Source organism: Dipodomys ordii, unplaced genomic scaffold, assembly GCF_000151885.1.
Source record: "Dipodomys ordii isolate 6190 unplaced genomic scaffold, Dord_2.0 Scaffold16, whole genome shotgun sequence".
Taxonomy (NCBI): domain Eukaryota; kingdom Metazoa; phylum Chordata; class Mammalia; order Rodentia; family Heteromyidae; genus Dipodomys; species Dipodomys ordii.
This window is the reverse complement of record NW_012267232.1, coordinates 10,151,593-10,176,760: the sequence shown is the minus strand read 5'-3', so window position 1 is coordinate 10,176,760 and position 25,168 is coordinate 10,151,593. Positions and strand designations below refer to the sequence as shown.

The window sequence follows — 25,168 nt, the reverse complement described above, 5'->3', positions numbered from 1 at the left end:
GCTAGCCTTGAGCTGAAGAGCTGAGGGACAGCGCCCAGGCCCAGAGTTCAGGCCCCCATGACCGGACCCCCCCAAAAAGGAAGATAAGTCATTCAAGACTATCTTAGAGTATATACCTAGACACTGTTAAAACTTATAGAACCTTATTTTTTTTTCTTTTTTACTTTTTAAAATTGTGGTGAAAACCACATAAGCCTTATCATCTTTTTCTTTAAAATCAGGAAAAACAACACAAAATTCACTACATAAATGTCAGACATAATGTTCATGTTTGCTATTTTAAGTGTGTGGTTCACTAGTGTCAAATATATTTGTATGGTAGTAGAACAGATCTTTAAAATATCTTATACAGCTGAAACTTCATACCCTATTAAACAGTTACTCTCCTTTTACTTTTTCTTCTAGCTTTTGGTAACCTTCATTATAGATAACCCATTTGTGTCACTTGTGACTGGCTTACTTCAGTAAACATAATGTCCCCAGATTTCTTCCATTTTGGAACATATGACAGAATTTCCTTTTTATTTTATTTATTTATATATGCATTTATTTATTTAGTCAGTCGTGGGTTTTAAACTCTGGGTCTGGGTGCTGTCCCTTAACTCTTCAGCTCAAGACTACAAGTGGAGCCTTCAGTTCAAGTGGAGCCACAGCACCACTTCAGGTTTTCTGGTGTTTTATTGGAGATAAGAGTTTCAGGGACTTTCCTGCCTGGGCTGGCTTTAAACCCTGATCCCTAGATCTCAGCCTCCTGAGTAGTTAGGATTACAGATGTGAGCCATTGGTGCCCAGCTAGAATTTCCTTTTTAATGCTAAATAGTATTCTGTTCGCTTATGGATACTCATAATACTTCCATGTTTGTTGTAAATAGTAAGGCTATGAAAATATCTCTTCAAGACTTTGCTTTCCGTTCTTTTGGATATATACCCAGAAGCAAGAAAACATTTATTCATTCATTCATTTACTGGTGCCAGTTCTAGGGCTTGTACTCATAGCCTGAGAGCTGTCCTAACACTCTACCACTTGAACTATATAGCTCCACTTCCAGCTTTTTTGTGCTTAAAAATAAAAGTCTCGTAGACTTTTCTTCCTGGCTTATCTTTGAACTGAGATCTGAGAATCTCAGTCTCCTGAATAACTATGATTATAGGTGTGGAGCCACTTTTACCTGGCAATTTTTTTCCCCTGCTTTTTTTTTTAATTTTAATTTTAATTTTTTGTGAACATACTGTACAGAGGGGTTACAATTACATGGGCAAGATAATGAGTACATTTCTTATCAAGCATTGCAGCCTCCTTTGTTTACCCTTCACATCCCTTCCCAGCCTCCCCCCGCCCAATACCTGGCAATTTTTATGTGTTGTTTTGTTTTGATTTATTAATACAGGGTCCCACTGTATAACCAAGCTGGCCTCAAACTCTCAGTGTTCCTGATTCAGCCGTTTGAATGCTGGGATTAAAGATAGGCACCTGTAATCTTAGGTACTCTGGAGGCTGAGATCTGAGGATCACAGTTCATAGCCAGCCCAGTAGGAAAGTTTGTGATACTCTTAACCTCCTGTTAACCACCATTGTGGCTTAGTGGCGGAACATTAGTCTTGAGCACAAAAAGATCAGGGACAGTGCCAATGAGTTCAAGCCCTGGGATGGACACACATACACACACACACACACACACACACACACACACACACACACGAGTACAACATCATGCACACCTTATTTTTAATTTTTGAAGAATTGTCGAACTGTTTTCTGTACTCGTACTTTTTTATATTTTTACCAACAGAATGCAGAGTTCTAGTCAATGCCAATATTTTCAAGATTTTAGGGGGATGATATGAGATAATATCTCATTGGTTTTTTAATTTGCATTTCTCTGTTGATTATTCATGCTGAGCATTGGGCTGGAGGATGGCCAAGAGTACATTCCTAGCTAGCAAGTGTGAGACCATGAGTTCCAGCTTCAGTAGCACCCAAAAAAAAAAAAAAAGGTTGAAAATCTCTTATACTTGTAGATTCTTTCTGTATCATCTTTTTTTTTTCTTCTTTTTTTGCCACTCCTGGGGCTTGAACCAGGGCCTGAGCATCGTCCCTTAGCTTATTTTACTTAAAGGTAGCCACTCTACCACTTGAGCCACAGCACCACTTCTGGCCTTTTCTGTGTATGTGATGCTGAAGAATTGAACCCAGGGTTTCATGCATGCTACATGAGCACTCTATCGCTCAGCCACATTCCCAGCCTCTGTATCATATTTGGAGAATGTCTTCACATTTTTTTAAATTTATTTTTAAACCAGGTTAAAAGTAGGTTTCAAATTTTGAATCCTCCTTCTGCCTCTTGGATGCTAGTTCCATCACAACAAGCTTGATTGTGGCTTATTTTTTAAAAATTCAGCAAGAATTATATATAATAGGATAAAATAAGGATACATGGAAAAATGAGTTCCCTGCTCCCCATGTAAGAAATGAGAGTAAAGATTCTGATTGTGTCTTTTGATGCACAAAAATGTTAAGTTTGAGGTCCTATTTGTCTGCTTTTATTACCTTTTTTTTGGGGGGGTGTCATCTATGAAATCATTGCTAAGTTCACTTTGAAGTCTTCCCACTATTTTCTTCTGGAGTTTTATATAGTTTTAGGTTTTACATTTGGGTCTTTAATCTATTTTTAGTATATATATATAATGGAGAAAAATACACAGCTTCATTCTTTTGTATGTGAGACTCCAGTTTCCCTAACAGTATTTGTTGCAGAGTGTCCTTTTCTTGTGGAGCAAAGACTGATCATATTACAGGAAGATTTATCTCTGTTCCATTAATTGATTTGTCTTTTTTTTCTTTCTTTCCATTTGTGGGACCTGAACTCTGAGCTTGGGTGCTGCCCCTCAGCTCTTCAGCACAAGGCTAGTGCTCTACCATTTGAGCCACAGCACCACTCCTGGCTTTTTCTGCTTACGTGGTGCTGAGGAATTGAACCCAGGGTCTCATTCATGCAAGGAAGCACTCTACCACTGAGCCACCTTCCCAGCCCTGATTTGTCTATCTTAATGTCAGTACCATATTGTTTTCTTCTTTTTAAAACTTACTCTGTTCTCTTTGCTATTTTATGTTGCTAGTTGGAAGTTGCTGACTGTTAAAAATAAACAGGAAGCTGGGCACCAGTGGCTCAGGCCTATAATCTTTGCTACTTAAGCTAAGATCTGAACATTGCTGTTCAAAGCCAGCATGGGCAGAAAAGTCTGCAAGACTCGAGTTTGACAAGCAATAATGCTGAACTGAAGGTATGACTCAACTGGTAGACCACCAGCTATTAGTGAAAAGGTGAGCCAAAGAGGAGGCCTTGAGTTCAGTCCCTCAGTATTAGCCCAAAAATAAATAATAAATTTGAACATAGTAATTAACCCATTATAAAGAATATCTTGGCCAAGTGTACTGTAATACAAGTGGGGAGAGGAGGAGAGTGAGTTCCAGACTAGCCTGGGCCTCTTAGTGAGACACTGCCTCAAAATACTGGGGAAAGGGACAGGCATGCTTTTAAAATAACTATAGTTAGCTTCTTTTCAACCTGTGGTTTGTGAAGTAATCCTCAAAATGATTTCCCTAAGGTTAAGGTGGATGTTCCTAATTCTTACAACTCCGTAATTGTAGGGTGTGGAGTAACAGACAGTCTTCAAAGATGTTAGGGTGTGGTAAATTTGCTGATTCCAGACTAACCATTATATCACATTTGAGTATGCAATTAGAGTAGGTAGTAGATGACTCAGAATGTGTAAACCAACATTATTTTTTTTAGCTGAGCTGTGAAATTTTAAGAACCACAAACCAAGTACTGTTTTGCATATAGAAATGTAACCTTGGGGCTGGGAAGGTGGCTCAGTGGTAGAGCGCTTGCCTTGCATGCCTGAGGCCCTGGGTTCCATTCCTCAGCACCACATAAGCAAAAAGAAAAAAGCCGGAAGTGTCACTGTGGCTCAAGTGGTAGAGCGCTAGCCTTGAGCTGAAGAGCTGAGGGACAGCGCCCAGGCCCAGAGTTCAGGCCCCACAACTGGACCCCCAAAAAAAATAGAAATGTAACCTTTAGGTAGGCTTTTTTTTAAAGGGGAAAAAAGAGCAAAACAAATTGAGAATTTTTTTTCCCTAGAGCCCGAAGTGGTTTAAAGTTAGAAGAATTGATAAATTGGTCAAAAGTCATACAGTAGAAGGGAACTTTTCTGATTCTAATATCTATGTTGATGATATCACAAGGATGACAATACTTAAGGACTGCCTACATGTGCGAATCTGTCAGGATTTATACCCATTAAAAAATAAAATTCAACGAAAGTGTTAGTTCTGACAGATGTTTTCCCTGCCTGTGAATACTGTGTTTGTTTGTTTGTTTGATTTGTCTGCAGTCCCTTAATTCAACTGGGGAAAATGAGATAGTTTTGTTAGAGCAAAACAAATTATATGTTAGTTGGCTATAATTTTTGCAAGCTACTTGAAAAATGTGGGATTTTCTAGCTTATACAATTTTTTTTAAGTTTAGTAACCCAGAAAGTCAACTAGTAAATGGTTTACTAGTTGTTTAGTGAATCTGAGACCCTAAAAAATTGTACTTTTATCAAATCCTTTATAAATACTTCAGAGTAACAAAAACTTAAGTATAACTTCTTGATCAAAGAATATGTGTATGTTAGATTTGGGGAGATGGCGACAGTTTGTCTCTAGAAATGGTGTATGTTTTCTGGTGTACATCTGTAATTGCCTACCCAGTATCTCCTCTACCTTGCATTCTCCTTATTAGTAAATACTGATTTTGTTCAAAGTAATATGCTACAGAGTTTGGAAAAGCATTTACTCTTCTGGTTATGAAGAGTAATTGTAACTACTGAAGCTTCTACCACTTTATTCCTACCTTGAATTTGGACATCACTTAAACAATTTAGGTCCACAAAGTACTCAATAAATGACTAAGAAATTTAACAAATACTATCTGTGCCAGCTCTGGTGATTTATGCCTACAGTAATTCTAGCTCTTGGTATAGCCAAAGCAGGAGGATCAAGAGTTGGCTTGGGTTAAACTAGCAAGATTCTATCTCAAAAGTACAAACAGCCAGGTGGTGGTGGCTCATGCTCTAATCCTAACTACTCAGGAGATCAGAGGATTGCAGTTCAAAGGCAGCTGGGGCAGCAAAGTCTGTGAGACTCTTTATTTCCAATTAGCCACCAGAAAGCCAGAAGTGGCATTGAGGCCCCAAATGGTAGAGTGCTTAAATGAAAGTTCAGGGACAGTGCCCAGGCCCTGAGTTCAAGGTCCACAATTGACCCCCCCCAAAAAAAGTACAAATAGGGTACAGTGGCTTACAGCTATAATTCTGCTATCTTCAGAAGGTGGAGATCAACAGGAGTGAGGACAGTTGGGTTATAAAAGTTAAAGGAGCCCAATCTTACATATTAACTGGGCATGGTGATATATACATATATGTATATATATATACACACATATATTTATATATATATAAATATATAAAATCTCAGTTATCCAGAGGGTATAGTTGGGAGATCTTGTTCTAAGACTGGCTCTGAGCATATAGGAGACTGTGACCTCATATGGGGGTAAGAAAAAGTTAAAGCTAAAATAGAAAGAGGACATTGTTTAGCAGTAGAACAGCTGTCTGCCTAGCAAGCTCTAGACACTGAATTGAAACCCAGGTAAAGCAGAAACTCCTTGTGTTTAAACTGTAACCAGTAGGTATGATTTGTATTACTTGCAACAAATGGATCAAATTAAGTGTGTGTGTGTGTGTGTGTGTGTGTGTGTGTGTGTCTTGAACTCTGGGCCTGGGTGCTGTCCCTCAGTAGGTATGATTTGTATTACTTGCAACAAATGGATCAAATTAAGTGTGTGTGTGTGTGTGTGTGTGTGTGTCTTGAACTCTGGGCCTGGGTGCTGTCCCCCAGCTCTTCAGCTCAAGGTGAGCACTCTAACCACCTGAGCCACAGTACCACTTCCAGTTTTCTGGTGGTTAATTGGAAATAAGAGTCTCATGGACTTTCCTGCCTGGGCTGGCTTTGAACCATGATCCTCAGATCTCAGCCTCCTGAGTAGCTAGGATTACAGTTTTGAGTCACCGGCACCCGGCTTCAAATTAAGTCTTTTACAAAGTGTTCATGCCAAGTAATTTTATTAGCATTTGGAAGAGTTTTATTTTGTGTGTGTATGTTTTCACAGATCATTAATTGAGGAGACACAGCTATGCAAAATTCTCACATGGAAGAGTACAAAAATTCTAACAATGGCAGCACAGGCAACAACAGTTCAGAGGTAGAACAGTCTGCTGATTTTAGCACTGAGATTATGAATGTTACGGAAATGGAACAGTCACCTGATGGTTCTCCCAATGTGAACCCATCGACAGAAGAAAATGAAATGGCCAATGCTGTGGACCTTCCAGTGACAGTGACAGAAACGGAAGCAAATTTCCCTCCAGAATATGAAAAATTTTGGAAAACTATAGAAAATAATCCTCAAGATTTTACAGGATGGGTATATTTGCTTCAGTATGTAGAACAAGAGGTTAGTAACTATTTAAATGTCATCAGATAAGCAGATTAGTACAGCAATGTCAGTTTAAGCCTTACTGTTTTATAATCGAAGTTTGATTTAAAATAATTTTCAGGTTAAGTTTAATAACATTAAATGGAGGTTAGTGTGTAATAATTCAAGGTGTGTGTATGTGTGTTTATGTATAAATTTACTGAAATACATTTATCTTGGAATACAGGGGCATAGCTCAGTATAACTCAAAAGTAGAGATCTGCTTAGCATGCATGAGGCCCTACGTTTGGCTCCAGCACTTATAGGGGAGGAGTTGGTGTCCTTATATATGACAGTTAGTTTCTTATTTTTTTTAAATATATACTTCTAAAATACTTAAATGCCTTGTTTCATTTTCATCAGAATCACTTGATGGCTGCCAGGAAAGCATTTGACAAGTTTTTCATACACTATCCTTATTGCTATGGTTACTGGAAAAAGTATGCAGACCTTGAAAAGCGACATGACAACATTAAACAATCAGATGAGGTGCGTACATCAACTGAATAAAGTTAATCTCCATTAGGTACTGTAAGCCAATTAATAACAAAACAAGGACTTTTCTTTGGCTGACAGTACCTACCATTTACGGTCAAACAATTTTTATAGGGTATTTTATTTGCATTTGTCACTTTTGTGGCATTTGTAGCTAATATTTTCTCTCTTTGTTGGCAGGTGCGTTAAACCTCTACAGTTTGTCAAGCTTTGCAGTGCAAGCCTCTGTATTACACTGCAGCTTAACAAGTAGGGCAGGGCTTTTCTCTCACTTACATTTATTTCTCATTTTCCAAACAATATAGTTGGTTTTCTAGTCACATTTGCTACGTCTTATTGCATTTTTGGTCAGACGCTGTCATTGATGCTCTAATGGGTCTGTGCCCTATGGTCTGTAACCCAAAGCCTGCCCACACAACCCGGTCAGAATGCAGGGACTGCTGCGCTTTGAAGATCAAGACTCTGCACGTGGGGATCAGAACATTGCCATGTTCTATCCAACCTCCACCCAAATGGTAATGGTAGATTATTTAAACAAAATTCCAGTAATTAGTATTTCTAAGGTTCACCGGATATCACAGTGTTGCCTCTCTGTTAAGAAATAATTAAATATTTGAAGTACAGCTTATTGTTTTCTTCTTAGGTTTATAGACGGGGACTTCAGGCAATACCTCTTAGTGTTGACCTTTGGATACATTATATAAACTTCTTAAAAGAAACGTTGGAACCTGGTGATCCTGAGACAAACAGTACAGTAAGAGGGTATGTAAAGCTTAGATATTTAATTGTGATTAAGAATATTAATAAGTATCTTAATGCTGATAATAGAACTGTTCCTGGAAGTTTAATCCTTATTCTTTTTTCCCAGTATTTAAAAGAAATTATACACTTAACGTTTTCTTATTTGAAATGTTTACATATTTTGAAATGTTTTAATATTTTTTAAATGAAGGTAATAATGCCTTCCTACTTTCAGTTTCATTTTTAATGGGCTAATATGTGCATTTTCACATTTATATAACATACATACTCGTATTTGTATTTATTGTATTGTCATTCAACTATTTACCAATGTTAATTATTGTAAAATATAATTTCTATGTATTATATTTTTTTGGATGACCAGATCCTTACTTTACAGGAAATAAACAGTTCTGTGAACATCTCTGTACAAATCAGTGTTTATATAGAATGCTGTAAGTGGCAAAGGAAATATACAGAGAATGTTTATCAAATGTTTCTCAGGAATGGTATCAATTTTTTGGGGGAGGGGTCCGGTCGTGGGGCCTGAACTCTGGGCCTGGGCGCTGTCCCTCAGCTTTCAGCTCAAGGCTATCACTCTACCACTTGAGCCACAGTGCCACTTCCTGGCTTTTTTCTTTTTGCTTATGTGGTGCATGCCATGCATGCAAGGCAAGCGCTCTACCACTGAGCCACCTTCCCAGCCCCAATGGTATCAATTTTTAACCCCCACAATTTATAAAAGTAATTTTCCATGTCATTGTTAAATACTTTTGTTTTTGTTTTTCCTCTGTGCTATTACTTTGTTTTAAATTAGAGTATGTCTAGATTACTTATCCTGGTTTTTCATCCTTTCATATACTTTTTTATTTTATTGTGAAAATACTGTACAGAGGATTTACAATTACATGGGCAAGATAATGAGTACATTTCTTATCAAGCATTGTAGCCTCCTCCTTTGTTTACCCTTACATCCCTTCCCATCCTCCCCCCCAATCCTCCCTGCCCCCCGCCCCCCTTTCATATACTTTTTAACTGGTGCTGGGAATTGAACCCAGGATTGTCTGCATGCTCTGCAGGTTTTCTACCACTGAACTATATTCCCAGTCCTGAGCCATTTTTTAAATTGCTTATTCATATATGCTCATTTTCTGTTTTTTTCTTCTGCATTATAGGAATTTGTTAATGTATATTTGTTTCAGAAGTTAAATCCATATAGCTTATGAAGCTACTGGTAATGTGCTTAAAACAGAAAGCTTTCTCCATTTCCCTTTTTTGTATATACTATGTGTATATAAACATATATATGTGTGAGTAATTATACTTTTTCTCATTAGTTGTAGATATTATGAGTCTTATAGTAGATAAGAATTTTAGAACACTTGTATCTTGCCTTTTCAGTAGGTTTTAACAAATATCATAGTATGTAGATTGGAGGGGTGTATTTTATTTACCCTGAATCTTAGAAATATTATCCATCATACTGGTCTTCTGTTGTCTTATTTTCCTGGTGTTAATACTCTTCCATTTTTCTCATCTGTTTAATGAAAGGCTTTACATATGGTTTTCCAAATAGATGTTATCAGATATTCTGTAAGTCCCCCCTTTTTTGTCCACCCTCTGGGAACTCTATCCTGAAACGTGAACTTGCAATCTAGACTGTTGCATATGTCTTTACATCACTCCTGGGTTTCATGTCTTTTTTTGTTTGTTTGTTAGATTCCACATTTTCTTGATTTATATCCCCTGATTATAGAGACAAGCATCTTATACATTCCCATCCCCCAATTCTGTGAATGCAGGATGTCCTTGAACTTGGCATCCTGCGATACCCTTCCAAGTGCTGGGATTACAGTGCTATCTTCTGAGGCTCCATAACTGGGCAGAATTTACTCAGTTAAATGTTAAAAAGTTAAAGATTTCTTTCTCTCTTTTAACTATTGTATTGCCTTAGTTAAATTGAAGGAAATTTCATTGTTATATTTTCACACGTTTACAATATATTCAAATAAACCTGCTCCTCTTTTACTCTCCCTTTCTTCCTGAAACAATTTCCACAGGTCTCTTTGTTCAGTTTTCATAATTGTTACCAAATAATTTTGGCCATATTCTTCATTTTTCTAAATATATTTTAAAATAGTCATCACCTATTTTTCCTTTCCTCCTTTCCTATCTTCTACATAGTCTTAGATGATTTCATGTTCTATTTATCATATAATTTTGTAAATGTATTAATATGTGTATGAATATATATTTTAGGCCTAGCTTCCACATGAATAAAAACAAAATATTTTGTTTTTTTGAGCTTATCTTGTCTCATTTGGTATGATGTTCTCCAAGTGCATCTATTTGGGCAGGGGGAGAGGACAATTTCTTTTTTCTTTTTTTTCTAGTCCTGGGCCTTGATCTCTGGGCCTGGTCATTGTTTTCTAGACTACTTTTGCCCAAGGCTAGTATTCTACCACTTGATCCACAGCACCACTTCTGTCTTTTTCTGAGATTAATTGGAGATAGAGTTTCATACACATTTCCTGCTCAGGCTGGCTTAGAATGATGATCCTCAGATGTGAGCCTGCTGAGTAGCTTGGATTATAGGTGTGAGCCACCAGCATCTGGCTTTGTAACATTATAGTGTGTGGGTGTATATATATACATTTTTTTTTCATTATCCATTTATCTGTTGTTGGGCATATCAACTGATTCTATCATTTGGCTATTGGCTATTGTGAACAGAGCTTCATTGAGCATAATTATGCATGTTATCTTTTTAGTATGTTGATTTATTCTCAAGTATATGCCCAATATATTGATTCAGATACCAAGGAAAGGCTATTTTTAGTCTTTTCATTTTCTTCTTTTTTTTTTCTTTTGGGGTCCGGTCGTGGGGCCTGAACTCTGGGCCTGGGCACTGTCCCTCAGCTCTTCAGCTCAAGGCTAGTGCTCTACCACTTGAGCACAGCGCCACTTCTGGCTTTTTTTCTTTTTGCTTATGTGGTGCTGGGGAATCGAACCCAGGGCCTCATGCATGCAAGGCAAGCACTCTACCACTGAGCCACCTTCCCAGCCCCTATTTTTAGTCTTTTCAGAGACCTCTGTAGTGCTTACTCTCCCCCCACCCCCAGTCCTTGCCAACATTTTTCCCCCCAGTCCTGGGCCTTAAACTCATGGCCTGGGCACTGTCTTTGAGCTTTTCTTTTTTTTTTTTTTTTGTCATGGGGCTTGAACTCTGGGCTTGGGTGCTGTCCCTGCCCTCTTCAGCTCAAGGCGAGCGTTCTACCACTTGAACCACAGTGCCACTTCCGGTTTTCTAGTGGTTTATTGGAGAAAAGAGTCTCACAGACTTTCCTGCCCGGGCTGGCTTTGAACTGCGATCCTCAGATCTCAGCCTCCTGAGTTGCTAGGATTACAGGCGTGAACCACCGGCGCCTGGCCTGTCTCTGATCTTCTTTTGGTCAAATCTAGCATTCTACCACTTGAGCCACAGTACCACTTCTGGCTTTTTTGGTTTATGTGGTACTGAAGAATTGAACTAGGGTTTTATGCATGCCAGGCAAGCACTCAAATACTAGGCCACATTCTACCTTTTTTTTTTTTTTTTTGACTGCTGGCATTTCGGTTGTGATGAGATAGAGTCTTAGTATTGTTCATCTTTGAATTTCTTTTATGGATGAAGATATTGAATATATCATATATATCATATCTATTAGCCATTTGTATCTCTTTTGAAAATTGCTTAGTTTACTTGCTCATTAATTTATTAGGCTATTTGTGCTTTTACTGTTTGATATTTCTTTTAGTTAGTTCTTTGTATATTCTGGTGTTTGTTTCTTTTCTTATACAGCCATTTTTATGTGATAGAGTCCCATTTGGCAATTCTTGCTCCCAACCTCTAGGCTTCTAAAGTTCTAGTCAGAAAAGATTTACCTGAGCATATACTTTGCTGAAATTCCTTTACATTTTCTCATAGTAAGTTTAAAATTTCAGGTCTTACTTTAAGCTCTTTGATCCAAGTGGAGTTGATTCTGGTACAGAATGACAAAAGTCTTGGTTCAGTCTTCTGCAGGTGGATACTCAGTTTTCCCAGCATGATTTGTCAAAAGAACCTGTTTTTTCTCCATTGTATGTTTTTGCTTCTTTGTAAAACGAATCAGCTAGCTGTCACTATGTAAGTTATTTTGGGGTCTTTTATAGTCTTATGTGTTTTTGGGCTATTACCAGTTTTTGTTATTACGGTTATAGTATAAGTTGAAATCTAGTGTTATGATAACCTCCATGGGTACTCTTTTTCCTTAGAATTATTTTTGGTACCTGGGGTCTTTTATGTTTCTATGAACTTTTGGATTGATTTCACAAATTATGTGAAATGGTAGATTGCTTTGGCAGTGCAGCCTATCCTAATTTTGCCTATCCATGAGTATGAGAGATCTTTATATTTCTGATGTCTTATTCAATTTCTTCAAGTGTTTCTTTTCTTCCTTTTTTCTTTTCTTTTCTTTCTTTTATTTTTTTTTTGAAAGTTGTGGGGCTTGATCTCAGGGCATGGACACTGTCTCTGAGCTCTTTTGGCTGAAGCTAGTACTTTACCACTTTGAGCCACAGTGCTACTTCTCATTTTCTGGTAGTTAATTGGAGATGAGAGTCTCACAGACTTTCCTGACTAGGCTTGCTTTGAACGGCAGTTCTTAGGTCTCAGCCTCCTAAGTAGCTAGGATTACAGGTGTGAGCCACCAGTATCTAGCTCTTCAAGGTTTTATTAAAGTTTTTATTGTAGAGGTCTTTCAGTTCCTTGGTTAATAATAATTAGGCATTTATTGTTTGAATACTATTGTGAGTGGAATTGTTTTCCTGATTTCTTTCTCAGCTAATTTATTGTTGGTATATAGAAAAGCTATTCATCTTTGGTTATTGAGTTTGTATCCTGCTACCCTTCCAAAAATTTTGGCAGTTCTAGAAGTGTTTTAGTGGCATCTGTTAGGATCTTTTAAGTACATGGTCATATCAGCAAATAGGAATAATTTTATTTCTTCTTTCCCTATTTGAATCCCTTTTTTTTGCTCCAGCCCTATCTTATTGGTTAGAACTTCTAGTATTATGCTGAACAAGAGTAGGGAGACTGGAGACCCTTGTCTTGTTCCTGGTTTCAGGAGAAATGATCTGTTTCTCCCCAATTAACATGATGTTGCCTATAGGTAGGTTTGTCATATATAACCTTTATTAAGGGAGTTGAGGATTCCCAACTACTCATTAAGCAGACCTTCATCTAAAAATTCTGTCTTTATTTCATTACTTTACTCTCCTCCCTTTTCCCAGACTTGACTTTTTTTTTTTTGGGGGGGGGGTCCGGTTGTGGGGCCTGAACTCTGGGCCTGGGCGCTGTCCCTCAGCTCTTCAGCTCAAGGCTAGCGCTCTACCACTTGAGCCACAGCGCCACTTCCAGCTTTTTTCTTTTTGCTTATGTGGTGCTAAGGAATCGAACCCAGTACCTCAGGCTTGCAAGGCAAGCGCTCTACTGCTGAGCCATCTTCCCAGCCCCCCAGACTTTTCTTAGTATCTGCTTCATGAATTTCCTGAATCACTTTCAGGTTGTTTGGAGATCGTATCATCTATATTATTCTCCCTTTACTCAAAACATGCATATTCACACATTTAATCTTTTATTTCTGTATCTCTTTATTAAACATTTTTCTTCTAGCTTGCCTTTTTTTAAAATATTTATTTCCAGTGTCTTTTTAAACTTTTTTTCTTTTTTCTTTTTCACCCAATGAGGTAGGGTTTTGCTCTATAAGCTTTTGGAACTTGTGATCTTCCTGTCTCAGGCTCCTGAGTAATTTAAGGCAAGCATCATAACTACCAGCTCCATTTTGCATTTTTAATACTACCTAGAAGTCATTAGAGGTTTGATGGAATTGTAAATTAGTTTAGGAAGTTTAGGATCTTGTGGGTGGCGTGAGGTTTGAATTTAGGGTTCTCCTCTACCATTTAAACTATGTCTCCAAACTGGGAGTTTAGTTTATACTATTTTGAAAGCCTTGTGATGTTAATGTTTTTATTTTGAAAATACATATCCAAAAGTTTTATTTCATTGAAAAAAGCAAATGTAGTTACTTAAATTGATAGAAATCTCTTGAAGTGAGGTAGGTAGTTTAAAATACTTGCTTTTGCCTTAATTTTGTAAGTATAAAATTTTATCATTGGGAAGGGCTTTTGAAAGTTTTAAAATATATGTATACTTTTCATTACCTTACAAGGCAACTGGATTCCTTGTCAGAGTTATTTTTGCTAGGAACTATTCCTTAAATTGAGGTAAGATTTGCCTCCCTGAATCCTTATTTTATCTTCTGCCTAAATGAATCTGTACATTACAAGCTTGATCCTTAAACTATCAATTGTGACAGTCTTAAGTTGCTTGAAATCTATACATTGTGCCATGTCATTTTAAATTTTATGTAAGGAATTTAGACAAAAAGTATACTTTCCTGCTGGCACTGGTGGCTCACACTGTAATCCTAGTACTCAAGAGGCTGAGATCTGAGGATCACGGTTTGAAGCCAGCCCTGCAGGAAAGTCCTTGAGATTTATTTCCACTACACTTAAAAAAAAAATAGGCAAGCCAGAAATGGACCTGTGGCTCACGTGGTAGAGTGCTGTCCTTGAGCACAAAAGCTCAGGGACAGTGCCCCAGCCCAGAGTACAAGCCCCAGGATCAGCCCAAACAAAGAAACAAAAAGTATAATTTCCTATCCCTTCATATTTTTTTCCACACTTTTAAGCAAATCTTCTATGCTTCCAATTAGTACTTCTACTTTTTAATCCTTACTTGCGTAGAAAGCAACTAAATAAATAACTTGTTGGATTCAGCATTTTATTTTCTAAATTTATACAGTATTTTTTAAATGATTTTTTTTGGAAAGATAACTTAAGAGTAATTTAATTTTTCAGAACTTTTGAGCATGCTGTTCTAGCTGCAGGAACAGATTTCCGATCTGACAGACTGTGGGAAATGTATATAAACTGGGAAAATGAACAAGGAAATCTGAGAGAAGTTACAGCTATATATGATCGTATTCTTGGTATCCCAACACAGCTTTATAGTCACCATTTTCAAAGGTAGGTTAAAAAATCTGATCTTTGCTGTATCTTTAGTTACTCAACTGATTAAATTCTAATACCATAATTCTTTTGAAATGTTAAGTAAGATTTTTATTAGATGGAAACATGTTTTCTTACAAGATTATCACAACTTAGATGACTTTTAACATTAGCTTTATACTCCAACCATAATGAATTACTGCTACATGTTCTCTCACCTTTTTAAAAAAGTAATGCTTTCATATTATGTGGCATTTACTTATTTTAAATATCTGTGTACTGTAAGAAGTTAATTTTTAATTTCCAGCTTTTAAAGTATAATCTGACAGTTTTGACTTTTAGTATTAACCTGAATATTAAATCTTCATTCTCATGCCACATTTTTTTAAATAATGGTGCATGTTGCAAAAGGATTATGATTTTGAGACCAGCCTGGTTCCATAGTGAGACCCTGTCTCCAAAGAAAAAGAAAAGGGCTGGGAAGGTGGCTCAGTGGTAGAGCACTTGCCTTGCATGCCTGAGGCCCTGGGTTCGATTCCTCAGCACCACATAAGCAACAAGAAAAAACCCGGAAGTGGCGCTGTGGCTCAAGTAGTGGAGTGCTAGCCTTGAGCTGAAGAGCTGAGGGATAGCGCTCAGGCCCAGAGTTCAGGCCCCACAATTTATATTTTTTTGAGCAGTTTGTTGGCAGTTGGATACACTGATCTGGAATTTAGGAGAAAAATGTGAATTGAGTTTCAGTTTTGAATGTCCTTGAATAGTTATTATTTCAAGGTTTATTAATGGGGTTGGCCAGAAAATATGTAAGTATGTAAAGTAGATGAGCACAAAATAAGGAGTGTACTTCTTGGGACTCCTAGCATCAAGAGGAAATAGAGGGGAACTGTAGAATCAAGCAACACCCCCAAGAGCATGATGGAGCCTGTATTACAAAACTTAATTGAAACTCGCGTATAAAAGCTAATTGGTTGGACATTTGCTGGTGGCTTATGCTTGTAATCCTAGTTGCTCAGTAGGCTAAGATATAGAGGATTGAGTTTAAAGCCAGCTGAGGAAGAAAATTCCAAAGACCCTGTCTTCAGAATAAAGAATAAAAGTTGAGTTGGAAGCATGGCTCAAGTGACGGTGCACCAATCCAGCTGGGCATCTTGAGTTCAAACCCTGGAACCAGCTAAAACAGATAGGTGTAATTTATGACTTTAGGACATGGGATTCATTGGATTGTTGAGCACCTTTGATTGAGGCAAAATTGGTTGGGTAGGACAGAACAAACATTTGTTGATGGTTTAAAAATGGCCATTTTACAATTTTAATTTTATTGTAACTTCGCAAGATAGGTTTTATTGTTTCATTCTACAGCTAAGAATCAAAGATTTGGAGAAGTAGCGGGTAACTAATAGCAGACAAATCTAGTATTTGAATTTGTACTTGCTCCATATCTTTTCCATTCTACTGCTAAAAGTGGGAAGAAAGATCTCTGTAGACAGTTTTATTAAGAGAAAGAGTATGATATTTTGGATTCATTCTTGAAATCAGTTTCTTTGAAAGAACAATATATAGGAGATATTCTTAACATGGGATCTAAAATTACACAAGTATAGAACATGTATTTTTATTTTTCCATTAGATTTAAAGAACATGTACAGAATAACTTGCCCAGGGATCTTTTAACTGGTGAACAGTTTATTCAGCTGCGAAGGGAATTAGCTTCTGTTAATGGACATAGTGGAGATGATGGTCCACCTGGTGATGATTTACCATCAGGAATTGAAGACATAACTGATCCAGCAAAGGTAATCAGAATTGCTCAATATTCAGTAAATAAGAAAGTAGACCCTTGACAACATGTGTGGTGCTGTTGTAGTTACATTAGTGGCTAGTTAGCTCATGGTTTAAATACAGATTACGTAAAGTTTAGGAGGAATATTTGGTTGAAGACGTAGTCTGCTAGTCCTACTTAAACACAAAATACCTAGGAAAGTAGTTTATTAGAAAGTTTTGTACTATAAATTGTGAAAAGCATAATATTTTAAAAACACTTGTAAAAGTAAAGGATCTCTGGATAATCTTAAATGTAAGATACTGAAAATTTTCTGTATATAACTTACTCATTTTTTTTCTTTCTCTTTCAAAGCTAATTACTGAAATAGAGAACATGAGACACAGAATCATTGAAATTCACCAAGAAATGTTTAATTATAATGAACATGAAGTTAGTAAACGGTGGACATTTGAAGAAGGTGTAAGTGTTTTTATAGTCTTCAAAATATAAACAAAGGAAATTGTTCTTTCAGTTTTGATAGCAGTATCTTTACTGTTGGTTTTTATTTTTTGTGTATTGAAATAGAAATTTTTAGGGTATACATTTATTACCATTATTAGTCTTACCATTTTCTATTACCAGTTATACTCTTGTTAAATTCAAAATGCTTATTTAATCAGAACAATTAAAAAAAAATAAAGCCAGGCACCAGTGGCTCATGTCTATAATCCTAGTTACTCAGGAGACTGAGATCTGAGGATCGCAGTTCAAAGCCAGTAAGGAAAGCCCTTAAGACTCTTACCTCCAGTTAACTACGAGAAAACCAGAAGTGGCGTTGTAGCTCAAGTAGTAGAGTGCTAGTCCTGAGCTGAAGAACTCAGGTTATGTGTCCAGGCCCAGAGTTCAAGCCCCATGACTGACTAAATAAATAAATAAGTTGGGGTGGGGAGAGTACTAGGTTTGAACACAGCACTTGTCACACAGCTGCTTTCTTGCTTGAACCAAATCTCTTGCTCTATATGGGACAATTTAAAGATAATGAAATTGTCAAAAAAATACTTAGTTGTATTATTTTTTATGTACAACAAACATAAATTTTAGATAAATAGTAAAATGAATTTTTCCCATAATATTGGTTGTTGTTGATTATGGGGCTTGAACTCAAGGCCTGGGCACTGTCTCTGAACTCTTGCCTAAGGCTAGCACTCTACTACTTTGTGCCACAGTGCCACTTCCAGTTTTCTGGTGGTTATTTGGAGATGAGTCTTACAGATTTTCTTTCCTGCCTGGGCTGGCTTTGAACTGATCCTCAGATTTCAGCCACCTGAATAGAACTAGAATTACAAGTAGCAGCCACCAGCACCGGGCTGTCATTATTTACTTTATAAGCAGTTTATTACAATATTTTTATTGATGTGCTATAATTTTATTACAGATTAAAAGACCTTATTTTCATGTGAAACCACTGGAAAAGGCCCAACTAAAAAACTGGAAAGAATATTTAGAATTTGAAATTGAAAATGGGACTCATGAACGAGTTGTGGTTCTCTTTGAAAGATGTGTCATATCATGTGCCCTCTATGAGGAATTTTGGATTAAGGTAAGAAAATTACATGTTCTTAAACTTGAATATATTATAAACATTGATCTAGTGACTAACCTTTTTTGTACTTCTGTTGAATGTTGTTCATATAACTATATCTGTTGCATTAGGAGATGGTCTGCTTGCAACCAGATTTGACTGCTGCATATGCCAACCTCGTTGCCTCTCTTCGTCCTTCCTTACAGAAACTAGTCTAGTGGTTCAATAAAGGTGCTGAATGGGTTTAAAAATAGAATTTTATCGTTCTGTCACATATTTAATGGCTTGTACAACTGTAAATTATTCAGTATTTCCTCTTTTCTGTATGTAGTATGCCAAGTACATGGAAAACCATAGCATTGAAGGAGTGAGGCATGTCTTCAGCAGAGCGTGTACTATTCATCTCCCAAAGAAACCCATGGTGCATATGCTTTGGGCAGCTTTTGAGGAACAGCAGGGTAAGAATGAAATGAAGATGTTCAGTTGATAATTTTAGGAATTTATTACAGGGTAAAATTAGAGCAACTGAGTATTAGGAATATGTAAAGAAGAGTTTGGCTGGGTGCTGGTGGCTCGCACCTGTAGTTCTTGTAGTTCTATCTACTCAGGAGATAGAAATCTGAGGATTGCGGTTCAAAGCCAGCCTGGACAGGAAAGTCCATGAGATTCTCTTCTCTTTTCTTCTCTTCTCTTTTCTCCTCTTTTCTTTTTTCTTTTCTTAACCTTTTTTTTTTTGGGTCTGTCGTAGGGCTTGAACTCAATACTCAATGCCTTGGCACTGGCCCTGAGCTTCTTTTGCTTAATTATAGCTCTCTACCACTTGAGCCACATTGCCACTTCTGTTTTTTTTCTGTTTATGTGGTACTGAGGAATCTAATCCAGGGCTTCATGTATGTTAGGCAAGCACTCTATCACTCAGTCACATTCCCAGCCCCTGAGACTCATCTCCAGTTAACCACCAGAAAACCAGAAGTGGAGCTGTGGCTCAAAGTAGTAGCTAGCCTTGAGCATACGAGGTCAGGGACAGCACCCACGCCCTGAGTTCAAGCCCCATGACCCCAAAAACAAGTCAACAAAAGAAAAAAAGAGAAAGTTTGTCAAATTCTTTTTGTTGTTGTTGACTTTTTTTTTTTTTTTTGGTTGTGGGGCTTGAAGTCAGGTTTGCTGTCCTTGAGCCTCTTTGTGCTCAAGACTAATGCTCTACCACTTGAGCCACAGCACTACTTCTGGTTTTGAGTGGTTTATTGGAGAGAAGAAGCCTCATGGAGGGGACTTTTCTGCCCAAGCTGGATTTGAATAACAATCCTCAGATCTCAGCCTCCTGAGTAAGATTTATAGGTATGAGCCACTGGTACTAAGCTGAGTTTGAAACACTTTCTATATATTACTCAATAACTATTTTAGGCATTTAATGCCATTGTGTTACAAAACCAACCATAAGCAATACATAATAAGTGAACTTGACTGTTTTGTTTCATTTTGCACATAAATTTTTTTTAAATTTTTTTTTCCACTTCATTCACAAGATGGGCAGTGGTTTAGATATAGTGCATGAGCTAATGATTTTCAGAACCTGGTGATGTAAAGGATATTTTAGAAGTTTAAGCAAAAGCATAAATATTTAATTACTATTCTAGGTAATATTAACGAAGCCAGGAATATTTTGAGAACATTTGAAGAATGTGTTCTAGGATTAGCAATGGTTCGCTTGCGAAGAGTAAGTTTAGAACGACGGCATGGAAACATGGAAGAAGCTGAGCATTTGCTTCAAGATGCCATTAAGAATGCCAAGTCAAATAATGAATCATCATTTTACGCTATCAAACTAGCCCGACATCTTTTCAAAATACAAAAAAATCTTCCAAAATCAAGAAAGGTGCTTTTGGAAGCCATTGAAAGAGATAAAGTATGTATTTTTTAAAGAATGTCTATTTAAAAAATGGTGGTCATGTTTTACTTGGGCAACTATGATGACAATTTCATTCTGTATGTAATATATTTTGTTACTAAATGAGGACAACAGTCCCTCTAAACTGATGTTGCCATTTTTAAAAGTTTTTCAAATTATTTTGAATTAAAAGCTTTAGAAAATTAAGTTGGGCGCTGGTGGCTCATGCCTGTAATCCTAGCTACTCAGAAGGCTGAGATCTGAGGATTGTGGTTCAAAGCCAGCCCGGGCAGGAGAGACCGTGAGACTCCTATCTCCAATAAAGCACCAGAAAACTGGAAGTGGCGCTGTAGCTCAAGTGGTAGAGTGCTCGCCTTGAGCTAAAGAGCTGAGGGACAGTGCCCAGGCCCAGAGTTCAAGCCCCACGGCCAACAAAAAAAAAAAAGAAAAAGAAAATTAAGATTACTGCCAGGCGCCGGTGGCTCACGCCTGTAATCCTAGCTACTCGGGAGGCTGAGATCTAAGGATCACGGTTCAAAGCCTGGGCAGAAAAGTCTGAGACTCTTATCTCCAATAAACCGCTGGAAAACTGGAAGTGGTGCTGTGGCTCAAGCGGTAGAGTGCTCCTCTTGAGCTGAAGAGCCGAGGGACAGCACCTAAGCCCAGAGTTTAAGCCCCAGGACCGACAAAAAACAAAGAAAATTAAGATTACTAGTTTAAAAAGTTTGCAGACATCGTGACACTTTTTAGAACTTTTTTTATTTTTATTTTTTGGTCGGTCCTGGGGCTTGAACTCTGGGCCTGGGCGCTGTCCGAGCTCTTCAGCTCAAGGCTCACCTGCGACCACTTGAGCCACAGCGCCACTTTGGTTTTCTGATAGTTTATTGGAGATAAGAGTCTCATGGACCTTCCTGGACTTTCCTGCCCAGGCTGGCTTTGAGCGGTGATCCTCAGATCTCAGCCTTCCAAGTAGCTAGGATTACAGGTATAAGCTACCTATGCCTGGCTCATCTTTAGAACTTTTACAGGTTTACAGACAAGTTGAACAAACATTGCCTAGGAGAACACTTTATTACAAAACCAGGAACAGTAATAACAATTGACAAAAGCCCATATGCTGCAAATACCTTATTTTTTAGGTTTTTGTATACTAACAAGTTTGTTTAAGACAAATCCCCTCTAGCTGCAGTTGAAGCTATCTAAGCTATTTAATAATAGGAACTGTAAAATTTTTTTAAAATTTCTTGTGTCTGTGTGTATGCATGTGTGCAGCAATACTAGGGCTTAAATTCAGGGCCTGTGCACTTTCCTTTAGTGAAGCTCAAGGCTAGCTCTACTGTTTAAGCTACAGCTCTACTTCTGACCTTTTTGGTAATTAGAGATAAGTTGACTTCAAGTCAGAATTCTTAGATCTGAACCTCCTACGTGGCTAGGATTGCAGGCTGAGCCACCAGCATTTGGTATATTTCTGTCTAGTATGACAAGTCAGATTATCCAATTTATTGGCAAGAATGAAAAAAATCTGCATAATTTGGGAGATAGTGGGATGATGTCACTACCTATTAATAAACTAAAGTTTATGAGTTGTATTACTGAGTTTAAAATCGAGACTTGAGAAATTAAGGCTTTTTATAAAATCTATTCTTTTAATAAAATAGAGATACTAATTGGTACTGATTTTTACACAGGAGAACACCAAGTTGTACCTCAATTTACTTGAAATGGAATATAGTGGCGACCTCAAACAAAATGAAGAAAATATTCTAAGTTGTTTTGACAAAGCTATACATGGTTCATTAGCTATTAAAATGAGAATTACATTCTCTCAGAGAAAAGTGGAATTTCTTGAAGATTTTGGTTCAGATGTTAATAAGTAAGCTCTTAAATGCATTACTTCAATGGGGAATGAGCATTGATATATTTTTGGGTCATAATTTGGTGATTACTATAGAGATTAATATATTGTTACATTTAAAAATGTTTTTTTCACTACTTTTAGATATATGTGGGGGGGCTGGGAAGGTGGCTCAGTAGTAGAGTGCTTGCCTTGCGTGCATGAGGCCCTGGGTTCAATTCCTCAGAATCACATAAGCAGAAAAAGCCAGAAGTAGCACTATGGCTCAAGTGGTAGAGTGCTAGCCTTGAGCTGAAGAGCTGAGGGACAGCGCCCAGGCCCAGAGTTTAGGCCCCATGACTGGCAAAAAAAAAAATGTGGGGTTAAATTCAGTTTTCTGAATATATGTATACTTAATAAGAGTATATATACCTTGTCTTCTCTTTGAAACTATTTTCTTTGTTTTTACAATGAAAATTCATATCATTGGTGAATGAAAATAGGAAACATCAATCATGTGAAAAGGGAAATGACATAAGTATTAATGCAAAAATTACATCAATATTTAGTCTGTAGGATAATAAGGGTATTTGGGCGTAAGATGCAGCTTGGGAGTGTGGGAGAGTGCTTGCTTGTGGCATGTATAAAGCCCAAGCTTTAGTCTTCTGAAACACAAACACAAATAATAGTTAGATGGTATTAATCTGAATTTGGAATGACATGTTATCTGAGCTTAGGAAAGAGGGTATACAATCTCATCAGTCATGCCTAATGCCTTTATATCCTGCAATGAAAAAGCTGAAAGTTGAAGGTATTTTAAATTTGCTCTGGACTGGAAAAAGGACAAATTTAACATTAATATTTGTTGAAGTGAAGAGTAAAAACACTAGGTCATTACTGAAGTTCTAGTCTTAAATTGATTCTAGTAAAGAAATACTCAGTATCTGTTAACCCTAAGTTTTCTGTATCCTTATATTGATTTCCACTGAAATCACTAACCATAAGCTAAGAATTGTATACGTTTGTATTTATGTATATATACATTTTTGATAGTTGTTTAAATTTCAGTTAAACTAATACAACAGTTAATATTTACATGCTTGGCACAATGCTGAATACTTCATAATTATTATTTAATGGAAAACTAATACCTTAATGAGTCTGGGTACTGTTCTTTTAATAGATGAAGAGAGGCTTAAGACATACAGCCTTTTTTCCAAAGTCACTTAAAGGATTAGAAATAGAACATTGTTCAAAGACTGATCCTGTCTCATATTTTTGTGTATTTAATGTCATTTTCGTACAAAAATATGTAATTATCAAATACATAATTCTAGGTTTTAGTTAAATGGTATTCTAAGAAAAAATGTATGAGGTCACATACTTGTTCAAGAAGGTTAGTCTCTTTACATCATGCGTCATAGAGGAGATGGAACCTCATTTCATTATTATTATATTATGATAAACAGGAAAGACTGAAAACAGATTAAGACTTATATGAAACTAACATCTGCCTTTGGAGGGTTTGTGCAGTAGAAGTGTGGAACGTAGGTCTTGTAAATGCTATTCCAAGTGTTCTACCCAGTGCCAGAAGTGTGCTTTATTTATTTATTTAGGTCAGTTGTAGAGCCTGAAATCTGGGCCTGGGCACTGTCCCTTAGCTCTTAGTGCACTACCACTTTGAGCCACAGCACCACTAATGATTTTCTGGTGGTTTAATGGAGATTAGAGTTTCATGGATGTTCCTGCCTGGGCTGCCTTTGAGCTAAGATCCTCAGATCTCAGCCTCATGAGTTGCTAGGATTAAAGACATGAGCCACTGGCGCCCAGCAGAAGTGTGATCTTGACTTTGCTGGCATAAGTCAGTTCAGAGCACTTGTAGTAGGCAGTTGACAATATCCAGCTATTGAAGGTTAGACAAGCAAAATTAAATGATACTTCATTTTAATTTGGCAATAATCAGCAGATAAATACAGAGTTTTAACACAAAGATATATTTTTGGCTCTTTCAGTTAAAAAGTCTTGTGATTAAGATTGTTATTGAGAACAGAAAAAAACGATGACAAATGAACTGTGTAGAAATTTATATGCTCAGGTTATCTAAATAAGAATTACTTAATTTTTTTAAGTTTGTTTTTGTATAGTACAAAGGACATATTTTTTGTTGTTGTCTTCTTCCCCCTTAGGCTTCTGAATGCTTATGATGAACATCAAACACTCCTCAAAGAACAAGATACTTTAAAACGCAAAGCAGAAAATGGGTATGTAACTTACTGCTAAATCAGGAAGAGATATGTAAGACATTTCAGTGTCGACATACTCGTAAAGACAAATAATTCTTAATACTTTATCAACCATTGGTGTGAACTTTTTTTTTTTTCCTGTTGATCGTGGGGCTTGAACTCTGGGCCTGGGTGCTGTCCCTCAGCTCTTTAGCTCAAGGCGAGCTCTCTACCACTTGAGCCACAGTGCCACTTCCGGTTTTCCAGTGGTTTTTATTGGAGATAAGAGTCTCATGGACTTTTCCTGCCCAGGCTGGCTTTGAACCTTGATCCTCAGATCTCACCTTCTGAGTAGCTAGGAGTGAGCCACCAGCTCCCGGCTTGATGTGAACATTTTTGTATATTTATTTTTTAAATTTTTGTTGGTTTGGTCATGGAATTTGAACTCAGATATGAATGTTTTTACTGATTTGAAAAAGATGTAAAATGGGTGGTTGAGAAGCTTTGAAACAAGAATGAAGGCCTTTCATCTGGACAACCTGGTAACCCATCTCAGTGGGCTGTGCTGTGGGGAGGATACTTGAGTTAGAAAGCCAGTAGTAGGGTGGGCTGGGAATGTGGCTGAGTGGTACATACTTACCTAGCATGAATGAAGCCCTGGGTTCGATTCCTCAGTATCACAGAAACAGAAAAAAACAGAAATGGTGTGGTGGCTCAAGTGGCAGAGTGCTAGCTTTGAGCAAAAAAAGCTCAGGCACAGTGCCCAGATCCTGAATTCAAGCGCCAAGACTGGCAGAAGAAAAAAAAAACTAAAAAGCCAGTAGGTTGAGTGCAGAATGGGGTCAACAAACTTCTAAGTAGTTGGGAATTAAGGTCTCTGAGTAAGGATGACAGATTAAAGGCAGGCAGATGGTAATAACATGAGTGAGATCATGTTCTAGTGTAGGAGAGTGTTGAGATTATTTAAACTCCAA

General features: G+C 37.3%; 1 protein-coding gene across 4 annotated transcripts in view; it reads left to right on the top strand.

The window, feature by feature from the left end:
* The window catches only part of Prpf39 (pre-mRNA processing factor 39), a 40,361-nt gene that overhangs the window by 12,571 nt on the left and 2,622 nt on the right, over positions 1-25,168 (top strand). Inside the window, exons 1-12 of one of the 4 annotated variants that reach the window (XM_013012289.1) lie at positions 6,945-7,070; positions 7,257-7,325; positions 7,429-7,591; positions 7,720-7,838; positions 14,757-14,924; positions 16,534-16,699; positions 17,041-17,148; positions 18,104-18,268; positions 18,582-18,708; positions 19,888-20,156; positions 21,827-22,011; positions 24,159-24,233. In XM_013012289.1, coding sequence (XP_012867743.1) covers positions 7,505-7,591; positions 7,720-7,838; positions 14,757-14,924; positions 16,534-16,699; positions 17,041-17,148; positions 18,104-18,268; positions 18,582-18,708; positions 19,888-20,156; positions 21,827-22,011; positions 24,159-24,233 — 1,469 coding nt within the window. In that variant the 5' untranslated portion in view covers positions 6,945-7,070; positions 7,257-7,325; positions 7,429-7,504. Of the gene's footprint in view, positions 1-6,215; positions 6,561-6,944; positions 7,592-7,719; positions 7,839-14,756; positions 14,925-16,533; positions 16,700-17,040; positions 17,149-18,103; positions 18,269-18,581; positions 18,709-19,887; positions 20,157-21,826; positions 22,012-24,158; positions 24,234-25,168 lie in introns of those variants that run through there. The other 3 variants (XM_013012287.1, XM_013012290.1, XM_013012288.1) reach the window with 3 other exon arrangements.